Below are 15,512 nucleotides of genomic sequence, written 5' to 3' on the forward strand. Positions count from 1 at the left end.
CCGGTGGCAATATTCTAACTACTAAGTATCATCATAAGTGCTTAAAAGCTAAGCGATACGTGGACGAGATAAAAAAAAAACGAAAAAAAGCTAAAGAAACAAACATGAACATGAATGAAGGATCAAAGTTTTCTTTGTTAGTAGTGTGTTTGTTGTTGCAGAAAATGGAAGAATCAAACAAAACATAAACATAAGGAAGGAGGTGAGGAAAATCCACATTCACACACACACAAACCTTTTGGCAAGTACTTTACGTGAAAAAGAAGTGAAAACAACAATATTAAACAGAAATAAGAAACAAACACACATCTTCCCCAGATGGCGACAATGAGAAAACAAAACATGTCCATCGGCGTATGTGAAAGGTATGCAAAACCACATGTATTAGAGAAAGAATAGAAGTGAATTTGTAAAAAAAAAACAACCAGTCACAAAACAGCAAACGAACATGAGTAGACAAGAAAGGATAACAAACGATTGGGCGCATTGGCGCAAAGGAAACCCAAGGCGAAACCAACAAATGTAAGCAAACAAAAACAATTCCCCACTTGTAAAGTGCGTGCGAGCATGTGTGTGTGTGAAAGAGAGAGAAAGAGAGAGAGAGAGAGAGAGAGAGAGAGAGAGAGAGAGAGGCGAAACAAGTGTATCAGGAAAGAGTTAAAAACAAAACAAAAAAAAACGGTTGCGAGAAAATTATATTATTATTATTATTATGATAATTATTAGCATAGTTTCGTTTAGACTTATTGGAAAAAATATATTATTGAATAAATGTGTTTTATACAAAGCGAACCCACGAATGAACCGAACCGGCTGTGTTGTGTACGGACACAATGTAATGCGCTCGAAATGGATGACTCGAGAAAAATTGCAAACACAGTCTCAGGTATGTACTTAATTTAAAAAAGTTTTATTTATCCTGTTAATCGCTCTTTCCAGTCAAGCGCATTTTAATAAAATCTAATCGAACGGTGCCCTTTGCAAGCTCCATCACAAACGATAGGTTGCACTAACAGCGTTTTCGTTTTCTGTCTCTTTTAGGGGAGTTTTTTCCTCACTCGATCGACGATCGATCGCCGATCGCCACGACACGGTATCAATAAATATGCACTGCCCATATTGGTGACAAATGCTTTGAAAGAGAAAAAAAGGCAGTCGATGGAAGGTTTGTTTCTCGTCAAACCTTGGCGTCGTCGTGTGCGTGCTGTGGCCGTGATCCGTTTTGATGAATTCGCGATAGGTTTTCCGCCTACCGATATAAAATGGTAAAAAAGTGGCTCACGAAGGACGACGTTGGGTTGACGAGCGAGAGAAATGGGGACCTGGCTTAAATGCGCAGGTTCGGGTTGCTGTACTTCACGTACTTCAGCAGCGCATCGTTCTCTTCGCACACCCACGGCTTCACATGGTGGCAGGCGACATCATGCCAGTGGACACCGTCATCGTAGAAGTTGTTCAAGATGGCCAAACAGTTCTCCGATGCACCGCCCTGGATCAGTTCGCGGTTGTCCGGCTGTGGTTTGCCGATGCCGCCACCCTCGGACCAATCGTTCTGGTTGCGCACCGTCGTTGGGGCGAGCTTCTGCAGCTCGGCCGTCCAGAACCATCCGTTTACGTTCGTCGGCTGCAGATCGGGACGGTCGCATCCCTTGAAGTCACACAGCCGCCCGCTGGTCCAGATGTACTTTTGCTGATGGGGTAAAAACATTCGAATGGAAGGGATTAGTTTAGGCACAATTCATTATTGTCTTTAGATTAGATATTCGATAGCTTATTAATTATTAGGACATCAATTATTTTTGCAAGACGAAATCAAAATTCTCTCAAAAGCTTTCTCTTTTCACACATTTTAAATGCTTCCCAACATGACGGAAGGAAGAGTCAGTCGGGAGAGTTTTGTACAGAATCAATTCCGGTGTACAAAAAGTTCAACAAAAAGGTTGACTATGTAAAATCAACTAATGTTGTCGTCTACCTCAACATATTCCAGTTCAACTGCCAAAGAGTCCAGCAATAGCCATATTGATCAACTGCCAGATAGTACTGATCGACGCTATCGCTTTTTCAATTTCCAAATTTGTTCTGATATTTACAGGGGTTTTAAACTTAGCTGACAAAGTTAGATCCTAGAAATCTCCTAGACGTAGATCTGAGTTCCTACCCATAGATATTATTAATAATTTATTCAACTACAGTGCGATACATTCGTTTAGTCGCACCCCCATATTTTATAAGCTTCTCAGCGAAATGTTCATATCCGGAGCATCTTATCTGCTAGATATCTACAAGACTGATTTCGAACACTCACTGAATTGAGTAATTCGTGGATTACCCGTATGATTTAGCTGTTTTCTGGCAGGATAATGCCATACTTCATACATCACACCATTCAAAGGCATGGTTGAAGTCAAAAGAAACGAATGTTCATGAAGGGCCAGCTTGCAGCTAGGATTGTGACCCTATCAAGAATCTTTGGAGAATAATGGCATGCAAGTTTTATGCCTCCTGGGGACCTCTAAGACCTCTAAGTTTGCGTAAGGAAATGCTAATAACAAATCCGCTCTCAAACATTCAAAACCCCTGGTTCCGTAATGTTCCAATCCCAATTATTATTCCTATCTTTGGAGTAATTAAAAACGAAAAGAGAAATTACCAAATACTAAATAATATAAATTCAAGTCAGTTTCACTGTTTTTTTCTTGGACTTTTTTGGCGCTGTGGCTAAACGAATGCAACGCCCTTTTTTTAAGGTTTTTGTGATTTAAACTTGCTAGAGCAAGCTGTTGTTAAAGGATTTTTTTTAATAATATGACTTTGAAAAGTTAGCAAACTTATAGAAAAGTTAAATTCAATCGGACATCATTTTACTGAGAAACATATCAATATATGCATACAATAATGCATCGCATTGTAGTGCAACTTGTATAGTTCCACCTTTACCACTTGATCCAGAAAACACCCCATTTATACAACGCAGAGCTTATGCAAATGCTGTCGTGATCATATTATCAAGTTCCGTTCTTTAGCAACACATTTATTGCTCTCGGTCTTGAGAGGATGATGCTTTAATGTTCGTGAGCCATTTAACCAAACATGACCGCTTTCGTCCAACAGTTACGCCCAATAATCTCCTTTGCCTCCCATAGGGATTATCTTCCTTGCATACTCTGCCTGGCGGCCAATATAACGATGCGCTACAACAACGGCAACGTTTCTTTTTTTTTGCAAACTGGTAATTAACTCACTCACTAGCCAATGCCCATAACGCCCCTTGCGAATTGTTTGGCCACTAATCTTCCCATTACATTACACTTTTCGTCGCTCAGTGGCGCTGTGGAAGGAATCGACTGTAAAGTGGTCAAACCATCATCAACAGCAACGGCAGCAAAAAAAAAACGCATCTTCACATTCCCAACCAAGTCTTCTTGGGCGAATGAGTCGTCACCCTGCTCGCCCTCTCTGTGGATTGTCGTTAAACTAAACCGATCGGCATTCCCTGGTCGAAACACACCTTGCGGCCATCGGAGTAACGGAGTAACATTAATCCAGTTGGATGATCGGGGATGGTGCGGCGCATCTTCGCGGCCTGTTTGCATCTGCCGGACGAAAACGAAAGTTTTTCCACCGGCATCTCTGGCGGTGGACACGCCTTTCCGCCTTGTGTCCCTTCCCTACTTCCTCGCGCAGTAACAAGCTGCATGATTTTCATGAGCTCATAATTATCATCTCGCCCGGTTTTGGGTTGCGTCATCGGCCAGTCGGTCGGTCAGTCAGTCAGTCAGACTGAAGAAATTTCACAACACGCGTGTGTGTGTGTGTGTGTTGTGATCGTTTCCGCCATTGGCCGTACTGGTACCGGTGGCCTGGATTAGTGTCATCGTTGGAATGTGCGTTTTATTGATATGTTGTTCCACTCCCTTCGATGTGTTTTTCTTCACAAACACAATCCCTTTTTGTTGTGGCCACCAGGGGGTGGCATTCGCTCCACGGGCTCGTCGATTTCCAGTGAAGCACCAGGGAGGTAATGGAGGTGGTAATGGTTTATCGAGCGCGATCGATGCTGTGTGATGCGTAGGCAAATAGAGAAGGTTCGAAGTATAAATAAAAATCGTTTTTCTACCGTGCACGCAGGAGGGGGGTTTTGAAGTGTGCTTATCCGCACTGTAAGATGAATGGTGGCCCAACACAACACAAGCCAGCAAGGAAACATTTAACGTAACGGTCGTGCAACAAGTGTGTGAGGCGTGTGAAAATTGACGAATAATAATAGGGGTTGCTTCCTTCTTTATCGTTGCATGGTTGTGTTGCAAATATTGGCCCGGTGCCACATTGATAAGATTATGTTTTGTAGGAGAAATATTAAATGGCGAAGGCAGGAGTTTTCTTTTAAATAATAAACTTTAAATAGTTTAGTCCGAAAATACGGCATTGCCGTCATAATATAATTTAAATAAAAAATAAATAGTTTAGTCCCATATGTTGCAGACATGGGTCACAGTTTGATCAAGGTCTGTGGTCAAAGAGACAACTTTGGATTAAGTTATATCAACTATTTGAGCTAATCGTATCTTTCGCATTTTACTACTACTCCTAACAATAAGTAGTTGGAATAACTTTAGTAAACTTAAGTACAACAATATTTGGAACCCTGTAACCTGTAACCCTGGAATATTCAAGAAACTTATGAGGATTGATCATGATCATCATGATTCGCTTGATCATTCACTAATGCCAATATCAATGACTTTTTTTGGAAATACTCATTACGCTCATCATGAATTCTAGGAGCAAGATGGCCAGAAGGATTTTTAGCCCTGTATGTGTGAGAGGACAATGGAGGATTCGCTACAACTACGAACTGCACGATGAATTTACTGTCGTACAGCAGACTCATCAGGTTTCGATGGGATGGTCACGTCGTGAGAATGCCACCGGACGACCCAGCCTGTAAAGTCCTTTTAGGTCGTCCCCATGGAAAGAGGAGACGTGATAAACCCAAATTGAGATGGACTGATGGCATAATTTTTACGAAATATTAAGTATCTTTATAAAGTTTTTTTTTCGTTAGAACGGCCTGGCCGTATCGACTTATTTTACCACGTAGCCGGATAGTCAGTCCTTGCTACGGGGGATTGGTCCGGATGGGATTTTGGTCCGGGCCGTTCGTGTGAAGACCGGCTCCGCTACCATCATGCCACCAAAAGGCCGCCCCAAAGTCGAGTATTTTTATAAAGTTTTTTATTTGAAGAAATATTTTAAACGATTCCGAGAACTCGACAACGGAAAAAGACTGGATGTTGATCAAACTTTCATCCAATCGATCATTTCATTTTTATTATTTAGTTGTTAGTAGAGAGTAGAATCTTTGATTATTTGTTTTTTGAAATCTTTACACCAATTGTTCAATTGTTTTCATTTTTAATTCTATTGTTTCCAGTTAGGATCTTGTTTTGCAAAAGAAAGTAAAAGTTGTTACATTTGCCATAAAAATTCAATTTTTTTAATGCATATCTTCAATTAATTGCAACAGAAGAAATTCTCATAAACTCTTCAAACAGAACAATGAACTCAATGTAAGCCGTTATTTAAGAATATTATTAAATTAAACAATTACCCTATAAACTTAACGCATCATCATCCTCATCAATTCCAATTATAAACTTAGAAGCTTTGTTCGTTTTGGCTTAAGGGTAGTTCTATTTATAAATTTTTTAAATCGCATAAACCTTTCTTACAGATACTCGGTTAGATACGATCCTTAAAAGGTTATGAAGGGATCGGGACTCCAGACGAGAATCGATCCATGACCTTTCAATGATTAGACCCAATGCTAACCATCGGTCTGCCTTCGTAACCCAAGCAAGCTCATTGCATGCACATAAAAATGCACACACTCATTAAATATAAAGTAACCATTCGAATTTAAAAAAAACCGCACAACATGAAACAACGGCAAAACATATGGAAACATAATTGTTTAACATGTTACGAAAACTCCCGGACACGAAACGACTAAAAGGAAACGCAGGGTAAATGAACAGATGTTTAAAGCAATTTACAAACTAGAAAAAAGGGAAGAAAAAAATCACCAAAATCTCACAACCAACAAAACTGTCCCGATTACGTCGAGCATGAATAAGCGATTAGCTTGCCAAAGACAATCCAAGCAACACTGTTGTTGTTTGTCATGAATATGCAAGCCGTGCGAAAGAGAAATAAAGCTCCACTTGTCATAATTTACTGACCAAACCCCCGCAGCCTACCACAGCGGACATCGGAATCGAATTGTGTATTTGCGGGAATTCGCACAATCGTCTCGTTGAACAACCAAAAAAAAGAAGAAACTAAATCGAAAATCATGTTCCCGCCATCGAAGGAGGCCAGACCGAGGGGGTGGAAATATCTGCCCCCGCCTATTGAACCGGTTTAAGGGAAAGTGGCCAAAGTTATGATAATGATGGTTGGTGATGATGAGGTCAAAAATTACACAGTCCTTACGTGCCGGTTCGTGTTTTGCTGAGGGTGTTGCAAGAATTGGCCGCCATGCGCGTGCGGGTGCGCGCCAAATCGTCGCTTTCACTGGTGCACCCATCTTCCTTTTATTAAACCGTACGCAGTTATGCGGTTCCCGGTGTCTTCGGAGGGTGAAGTTAAGCCAAAAATAGTTACTCATTAAAACAACAGCACCGTCGCTAACGAAGCAATCGGGCAGGGAATCAGGGGAGAAACAAGGCAGGAAGTGACAAATTTATTATCCTTACGGTAGACAGCAGGCCTGCCGGCATACAGGGTGGAGCCACCCGAACGGGTGCATCACTGCAGTTCCGTTTTTGCTTTATCTTGCGTCGTTGAGGTAAAATAAAGGAAGAAAAAAAGTGAAAGCCAACCTGAACCTTCCGAGTGGAATGACGACCTTCCGCAATACGCACCTAAACTAACATGAGCAAAAACTAGTAACGCACAGCCCCATAGAGAGACGTGTGGCACACATTGTTTGGTAGGTTGTTGTTTGAAGACAGAAAGACCGATGCATCGTTGCCGCGACGTTGGATGCATACCGATGTGTGACATCATCACTGCGGAGGGAAACCTTACGGAGGCGTGCAGACGTGCAGAATGCAGATGAGCTTGCGGATGATCAGTATGCGTACGCATGGTCTCCCAGTTCCGGCCCAGCGTTCGGTTAGTGGTTTGTGAAAATTATGTACAAAAACAAACCGCGGTGAAGCAGTACGAATTAATTAAGATGACTTAGTGAGTAAGATTACTTACTTAGTCAAAATATTCCAAATTTATGTTGCATATATTTGAAGCTTATAGCTTCAACAACTCATGCTAAAAATTCCTCATTAGTACTTACTGACAATTAACGAATTTAAATGCCATGATTATACATATTGCCAAGCATAATGAATTATTAATGAAACGCGTTGTTCTTAAAACAGCAGTTTGCAAATCTGTATCCAGAAATCCTTGAACACCTGAGAACAGACACTCCTTAGACAATTTACTAGTATTTGACATGACATCTGACATTTGACATCCTTTTATAGCCGGATTGATTTCTTTACTGTTTTGCAGCCACAGAACACTGACAAGTTATCCGTTGAATATCGATTTTCCGTTACTCTAAACATCCGCCGTTGTGATTTAATTCCGAATCAACATATGAACATTTGAATACAAAAAAAAAATTCAATAATTTCTGAAGAACCAAAAACGGGTAATGCTTTTAAATCCCTATAGTGCCCTTTTAAAACCCCTATGAGACGATCATGACTTTTCTTAAAATTGTTCTTGAGTTTCTATACTTTCTTGTAAAAATAGTCTTAATCCGATAGTTACGGTATTTTCCATATAGAAATTCATCACAAAATTGGCATTGTTCCCGAGTTTCCTAGTATATATCACCCCTTAAAATAGAGCAAAAATATTCAAAATAATTGCTTATAAGCTGTTTTTGGTGCAGTTTGTAGTCATGGATTGGATGATGACGGCGCTCGACTGCAGCAGGCCATGACCGAGCGAAGCGGTTGTAGCGCCTGCTAAGTTAAAACCATGCCGTCGGTGCAGGTGTGACATAATTAATGAACTTTTGACTATTAAAAATAGCTACCCATATGTATGGCGCCATTTTTATTAGACATTCCTTGCCAAAAACCGCTCCAACCTCTATGCTAATGAGTTGTGCGGTGCCATCATATGCAACTCCCCGAAAGAGCTCCCTATCGAACGGTCAGTTTCAACGTTTTGTTTTCCGTGTGACGCAATGTGAGTGCCGATAGTGTGAGTGCCCCCACCCCAAACAGAAACACGATCCCCATCGCGTATCATCGCGATCGGAGCTTCCGGAGGTGGGAACAGCAGCGTTGTGCATCAAGTACACCGATCGGCATGATAAGATCTGCATCAAATGTCAGATACGACACTGACCAACCAGCCGGAAGCAACAATGGGCCAATGAAATTGTGATTTATCGATGACAGTTGAAACGATTCGGCCCGAAACCCTCCGGGCATCCCAAGGCTTCGGAGCCGATCTTCTTCCGGGTCCAGAACTACATGCAATTTCAACGCACGTGTGTGACGGTCTGGTTCGGTGTAATGCAGCAGATATAACTTACCCGTCCTTCCACGATTCTCTGCTTGATCCACTCATTTTCCGGGCTCGTCTCAACGGACACACTGTCCATGCAGCGCTGGCGGCAGAAATTTCTCGCATCTAGCCAATCCTTCTCCACGCCCCGTAGTGTTGGATCGCGCCAGGAGAAGAAGTAGCTGAAGGGAGGGACAGATAAAAAATGGTGTTGAAAACACATCCGATGATACAATCGATTGAATTGCGAACAGGTCAGAGGTGAAAAGTGCAATTTGCTGATGGCACTCCGTGGCGGGTAGAATAAATTGATCATTCAGATGTTGTGAAGTAAATTTACTGTTTAAAAGGTTAAAGAAATTATTTAAGTTTCTCTTTTTAATACCATTTGCTTGTTTTTTTAATGCTGAAATGTTCATTTATGTAGTTTATTACCCACCCTCCAGTAACAACATGAGGATATTCAACACAACAAATGGATAAAATTGAATTTGAAATGCGTCGATATCAAATTATGTTTATCTTAAAGTTAAATACAAAATGAATCCAACTATAAGCAATTTTTCAAACTGCATGAAATATATTAAGTTCTATTAGAAATACTAACTTTAAGAGTTAGTTAGACTGTATCAAAAACGGTACCGTCATCGGAAAGCGTCTAGTAGCTTGTTTGTTATTCAGAGTTTCAAGCAAGTTTGGCAAATCGCTCAATTATGAGAGTTATTTGAAATTGCTCTTCAACATTTCAGCTTTTTATCGGTACAACAACTCCAAGAGGTCTAGAGGCCTGCCATTTCAGGCTTTCTTTAACTTTGTTTATCCGTTGCTGGATAGTCAGTCCTGCAAACGAAACTTCTGTTCGTTTAACTCTAACTAATTTATTGTCCGTTGACAGATCTCTTCATAAGCTCTTATTTCTTATCATTCTTCATTATTATTAACGCTATGCTGTTACTATATCACTTCAGAATTTACCTTATTAGTTACCAACGTTTCATTGACTGCAGCAGCTTGTATTTGATTATATAATAAGTAAGCGTTTATTTAAAATAAACAAGAACATCTTGACTTATTCAAATTCAGAATGAGAATTTTACAGACAAATCAGTTCACAGGTTCTATAAATTCAAACAATCGTTAAAAAATCAAACAGTTCTAATAGTAAGTGCACTACTGTTACGGAAATCATACTGCTATAAAACAGCGTAACTATTTCAAAAGGATTGTTACATCTGTTCTCATAACACACAGACGATGGCAAGACCATGATCAATGTTTCATATTTACCTCACTGTTTATCCAACAGCGTAACATAAAACCCTTTAAAAGCCCATCGCCTGAAGATGGACCTCACCTCAAATGTCAATAAACCTATCCCGCCAGCTCCATCAGTTCTCTCGCTCCATCGCTTACACAACGCCACGGTCCGAGAACCAGGTTTATTGATGCGGACCCAGAGACCGCCGAGTGTTCAAGTGATTTAACATGTTATTCAAAGGCAACGGGGCAACCCATTACCATTTCCTTCGCTTGCTGGCATTGAACTTGCTGTGCTGGTCGACCAGAGGGGCCACCGTTTACCATCACAACAGGTTCTAGGAGCCGTAAGGTATGCGTGGAGAAAGTAGCTCAAGATTCTGATCGATCGGACAGCCTCACGCTCTGCGGTATGATCATGTGTTCAAGCTAACAAGAATTAAACTATATTCTGTTGCGGATGGGATGTTAGTATTACGATCTTCACTAGCACTTTTTTTAAAAAATGTAAAAAAGTACGTTGTATTTGATAGCAGATGAGATAATATTAGCCTTTTTACGTATAAAAAACTACCCCACCGCGGCGGTTACATGCGTATCAGCAAATTTTCTCACATAAAACTTTCCGAGTGACATTTTGCGAGCTGGTAAACAATGATAACAATCTCATTGAAAAGCACCAAACCGGGGAAGCGCGTGCGGGTTAAAGACGTGAAAAACGTGCAATTAAGAAATGCGAGAGAGCGCAAAAAAAAATCAACAACACCCGGCGCTTGAGAAAAACAAACCACCTCACCATTCCCATTTTGGCTGCGATCGTCCATTCTGTAGGTGATCGTAACGAAATTCTCACGATCACGGTTGGATGAGGTTGTTGTTGTTGTTATTGTTTTCTTATGTCTCTTCACTTTCCGTACTATTTCTTGCCGTTACCATTCCGATCGCTTTTCACTTCTCCCCCCCGCGGTACGCTGGTGGGGGTGGAAAAACAAAACCCGCGCACACGCTCTTACCGCATAATGTACGCGGCGGTACGGACGTACATTGCGCAAGCGGGAAGGAAATTTATTAGGATAAGGCGGTCGGGTGTTGCGATGCTGGTGCTTGGAGCCAGCAAACAAAAACAAAACCATCCGAAAATTCGCTTTAAATCCTGTGTTTGAGGAACACTTTCTCCGAAACAGCGGCTTCGCAAAACAACGGCCAGGTTCGTCGCCTGGCGTTGAAGTCTTTTGTTTTTAAACGGACGCGCGCGACTGCTTACCCTTTGCCGTCCGGTGCACGCTCGTGGATGATGCGGCTGGCGCACAGGGCTGGATTGGGTGCATCGAGGGTTCTGCCGTTCGGGAACTGGGCGGCCGTAAGACCGACGAGGGCAACCGCCATCAGCACGAACTGCTTCATCGTGATTCACGGTGATTTGCTGGTGATTTTATTTGGAAATGCAATTTTCTGCTATTGGCACCGTTCACCAAGGTGTATCGATGTAGAACGAGAATCGAAAACGAAAACAAAAATACGAAAAATTAAGATCGAAGCAACGTACTTTATAAATTATCACACCGCGGCGACATTCTACTGTTTCAAGTAGGCCATAGAGTTCACTGAATTTCTACAAAATTTGGTGAAAATAAACTACAACCAAAACAAATCACTTCACAATTGCCACAATCGCCACAATGATAAACATCGAACGGGGTGTTTCACATCTTCTTCTCTCTACTTCACAACGTACCTTCCACTTGGCGGCACGATCCAGCGCAAACTGAGCTGAACGTACCCCACAAACCTTTATTTATAGAGAAGAATCGTCGCGGCCGTCCGGTGTCGGTGGTACACACGATGAACCACACCGGCAAGTAACGGAATGGAGGAGGGAGAGCCAAACGAAGGAGAAGAAAACGCAGACACGAGACATCGCGGTACAGGGACGCGGTATGGTCGCTGGCACCAGCCTGGGATACGGGATGGAGACAAGATGGACTTCGGAACGCGTAAGACAATGAAGGCCCCGGCGAAGACGACTCCGCTCGATGGTGTCTGTGTTTTGATCCGGCTTTCCCGGTTATATGGTGCGCCCGGCCGATGATGCTGTTCCGTTTGGTGGTTAGAGTTTTATTTGCCTCCAAACCGATGCCGATCGTTCCATCAATAATAATGTTTCAAAACCGAACCGAGCGGGGCAAGATGCGAACTCAATTGTATTTGTAAAAAGCTACAGCTACTTCCAACACTAACAGCAATCCATACGATCAAGCGTGAAAGCATAAATTGATAAGCAAATGAATCATTAATTTCTATTTCCCAAAACACACCCCCGAATGGCACGATACTTTGCAGTCGGTAACGGAAACTGGCCAAAGTAATGGGTCAAATAAAACAAATGACACCGTCGTTTACCACTCGGCGCTTTACCAGGCAAATGATGCGAATAAATGGTGACTCAACGCAGGGGTGTGTATGGGATGATAGCGATAGCCACGGCACGGTTGGAGGATTTTCACATTTTATTAGATGTTCAATTAACGCGCATGTTTAACACATTTTGCAGTCCGTTGCCTACTTCCGAACCCTCGTTGAAAGTAAAAGTTGCTAAGCGGAACCAGCCATACATTGTTGGAAGGGCGCTGTTTTTGTTGATATGAAGCGATAAGTTAGATAAAATGGAACATATATGAAGATTTTGTTTGTCTGAAGTTTGAATAGATTAGTCTTGAAAACAATAAAAAAATGGGATTATTGAAATGAAATCTCACCTGTGCCCTATATTTAAAAACGATAATAAAAAAATACTAACGTTATGCATTAACATTTACAAAATGCAACATATAAAAACAACTAAAAAAAATTATGAAAAACAGAAATTAAATAAGGATACGAGAAAATATATTTTTCATTATTTCTCATTATTATAACATAATAATAAAAAAATGGTCTGAAGAAATAAATAAACGTAATCAAAAATTAAATAACCCAAGATTGAAACAAATTAAAGTTAAAACAATGAAACAAATATGCAAAAGGGATGAAAATTTCGCAATTTATAAAATAAACAAAGGAATTGGGAAATGTAAATCAAAAAAATCACAAAACAAGGGAAAGGAAAAGAAGAAGAGTTTATAAAAATGATAAGTGATTACAGACTGACAAGAGACATTAAATGAAACTAAAAGAACATTTTCCGAAGTTATTTTACGAATTTAAAAAAGTTATTCAAAAGTTAGAAAATTATTCCGAAAAACTTTAATCGTTATCAAACACCCATAAACAAAACACAACATTTTCCTAATAGAATTCTTTCCCGTCATCAAGGTTTATACGTTCGTCTCATTTATCACTGTTCTGCTCAAGTAAACTCACACCTAAGCATGCTCGTCGTAACCTCCATCAGCAAACAATTGACAACCTAACGAAGTTTCTAGCGTCCTCATCTAACAAGGGACCAATTTCCGTCCAGCAAACCTCCTCCAGAAAAAAAAATGAATGCTATTCTTCCCGTCATGATGAAGCGTGTGATCGCTATCTGTGACGGATGATCGCCCTTCGACCGTTCGATCAACAATGCGCCATGGGATTCCTTTTGTTTTGACCCGATCTATCGTGGCACTGTCGAAGATGCACCATCACCCGGGTTGAACTTTGACGTAATCTGCAGTCGTCCATCATCGGCGGCAGTCCTGCTAACCTGTTTCCATTTCCCGGGCGTACGTTTCCTGTGCCCTAGATGACGCGTTTACCTTGAAAAGCTGCGGCAAGGCATGGCTATAAACATGAGTATCACGCTGCGTTTGATTCTTGTCATGCAATGAAGGAAGATTTCACTTTCCCCCTTTTTTCGTCGTCTAGACGCATGGCATTACGGAAGAATTCAACCTCGACCGTACTGTGGTGCATTTGAGTCGTTCTGTTTCGTGAAGAGACGTGAAAAAGAATTCATCAAAGGAGAAGAAAGTTTTGAAAAAATACATAAAAACACCCCACACTCACACACACGTGTGTTGTATAACTGGTCAAATATTGCAGACGTAAGAGACGAGGGAGACACAACGAAAGAAACAAACACATCGAGTGTGATCTGCTTTCGGCGCTCTGGGGCAGTCCATCAATCTGAGATCAGCCGGACGTCAGCGGGAGTTGCCCATTCCGCACGATCAAGGTGTGAATTAATGAAGGCAACATAGCCTCGATGTAGAGATAATTGCAAGGATAACAAGATGAAGCTGAAGCCAAACTCAGCCATCCGCAACAAAAAAGGTGGCCAACCATCCCGTTGGAAGCCGGAAGCTCCCAAAAACTTCCCAAAGTTCATTCCATTTCGTACCGATGTAGATGTGCCTTTTTTGTGCTCTCCAGGCCTGAAATTGGATTTCAGCTTGTCGGACGATCCTTGACGATGTGGTCGGAATATATTGTCAACCGTAGGCAGTAGGGTAGCAGAAGAAAAGACAAAAAAATGCAACACACTATCGTAATCGACTATGGAACCGAACCGACCAGCTGGCTGGGAATCGAGACACATCCTCGCCCCGGACGGACGAACACCACATTATCATTTAAAAGCATCGGTACGAACGAAACGCCCAGCGGCCCCGTTATCCAGGTGAAAGTGGATACAAATATTTAAATCACACCATGGCGTCTTGGCGTATTGGCGTGCTGGGGAAGACGATGGGACGGAAGATTGGAGGTAGTGTACGTTACGGTATCGCCAAATATTCGCGTTCCATCCCATCGTTCCCAACGATCGACCCACCCGACACACCTGACGTCCTGTCGGTAATGAAACGCTTCGGCAGATGGTTGGCACCATGAGCGCACGATACGCAAACACTCCAGCCGATGTAACGAAGTGCGACCGTGCAATTTTCCACCTTCTTCACAGTGTCTTTACAGTGGCTTTTGGGTGGCCTGAAGGAAGGGAAGTGACGAGAGGATGCTATTTTTAATGAAGAAAAAATTACTATTTGTATGAAAATTGCTTCAAAGATCGTATGTTTTTTTTTCGTTCCAACATGGCTTGGTTGTGATTTATATTTACTTTTGTTTTATAATCAAGTGTAGGTGCTTTATTTAATTGCATTTACACATTTATTTACATTTCACACATTTATTTTTTGTTTTTAATGTTCAAATAGGCTCATGACAAATGTTTGTTATGAAGTTGATAGTAAAAAAAGTGTAATTTAAATTTTCCCTAACACAAACGAATAGTACTACAAAAAAGTAAGAGAAATAAGTTTTAAATAAAGTCATGGATTCAAGTAATTGTAGAAAACACTGCTCTACAAAACTAAAATAGAAAAAACAGAATAAAAAATTTAAAAAAATATTCACAAAATAGTAATAAATAATGAAAAAAAACATAAAATTACGTTGAAAACCTAACAAAATGCGTTAAACTGACATTTAAAAAGAGAAAAATGAAGTTCAAACAAAAGTGTGACAAAAAAAATAACAAAAGAGGAAAAACAGATAAGCAAATAACGCATAATGGACGGAACAATCGTTTTGAATTCAAAAGAGTAAAAGAAAACATAAGATGCGATAAGAATCATCATCAAATTATAGGAAATAAACCGATCAAATTAATCAATCAAATCCAATCAGGCGAATTAAAAACAAAAAAAAACAAAAAATAATTTAAAGATAAGAGAAGCCAA

At 40.9% G+C, this 15,512-nt stretch overlaps 1 protein-coding gene across 1 annotated transcript; it reads right to left on the reverse strand.

Annotated features, from left to right (window-relative positions):
* Positions 1–1,327: 1,327 nt before the first annotated feature.
* On the reverse strand, positions 1,328–11,256 carry LOC128301879 (uncharacterized). Its single transcript, XM_053038542.1, has 3 exons — positions 11,117–11,256; positions 8,624–8,777; positions 1,328–1,690 (listed from the first exon to the last, which is right to left on the reverse strand). The coding sequence occupies exons 1-3, from the start codon at positions 11,254–11,256 to the stop codon at positions 1,328–1,330; spliced, it is 657 nt and encodes a 218-aa protein (XP_052894502.1).
* Positions 11,257–15,512: the final 4,256 nt, after the last annotated feature.

Source organism: Anopheles moucheti, chromosome 3, assembly GCF_943734755.1.
Source record: "Anopheles moucheti chromosome 3, idAnoMoucSN_F20_07, whole genome shotgun sequence".
Classification (NCBI taxonomy): domain Eukaryota; kingdom Metazoa; phylum Arthropoda; class Insecta; order Diptera; family Culicidae; genus Anopheles; species Anopheles moucheti.

Excerpts from the sequence above, each read along its gene's own strand:
- LOC128301879 (XM_053038542.1), bottom strand. The coding sequence starts at position 11,256 with ATGAAGCAGTTCGTGCTGATGGCGGTTGCCCTCGTCGGTCTTACGGCC. Across the intron at positions 8,778-11,116 it reads CGTGCACCGGACGGCAAAGG|CTACTTCTTCTCCTGGCGCG; the intron begins GTAAGCAGTCGC and ends CCCTCCCTTCAG. Across the intron at positions 1,691-8,623 it reads AGAGAATCGTGGAAGGACGG|CAAAAGTACATCTGGACCAG; the intron begins GTAAGTTATATC and ends TTACCCCATCAG.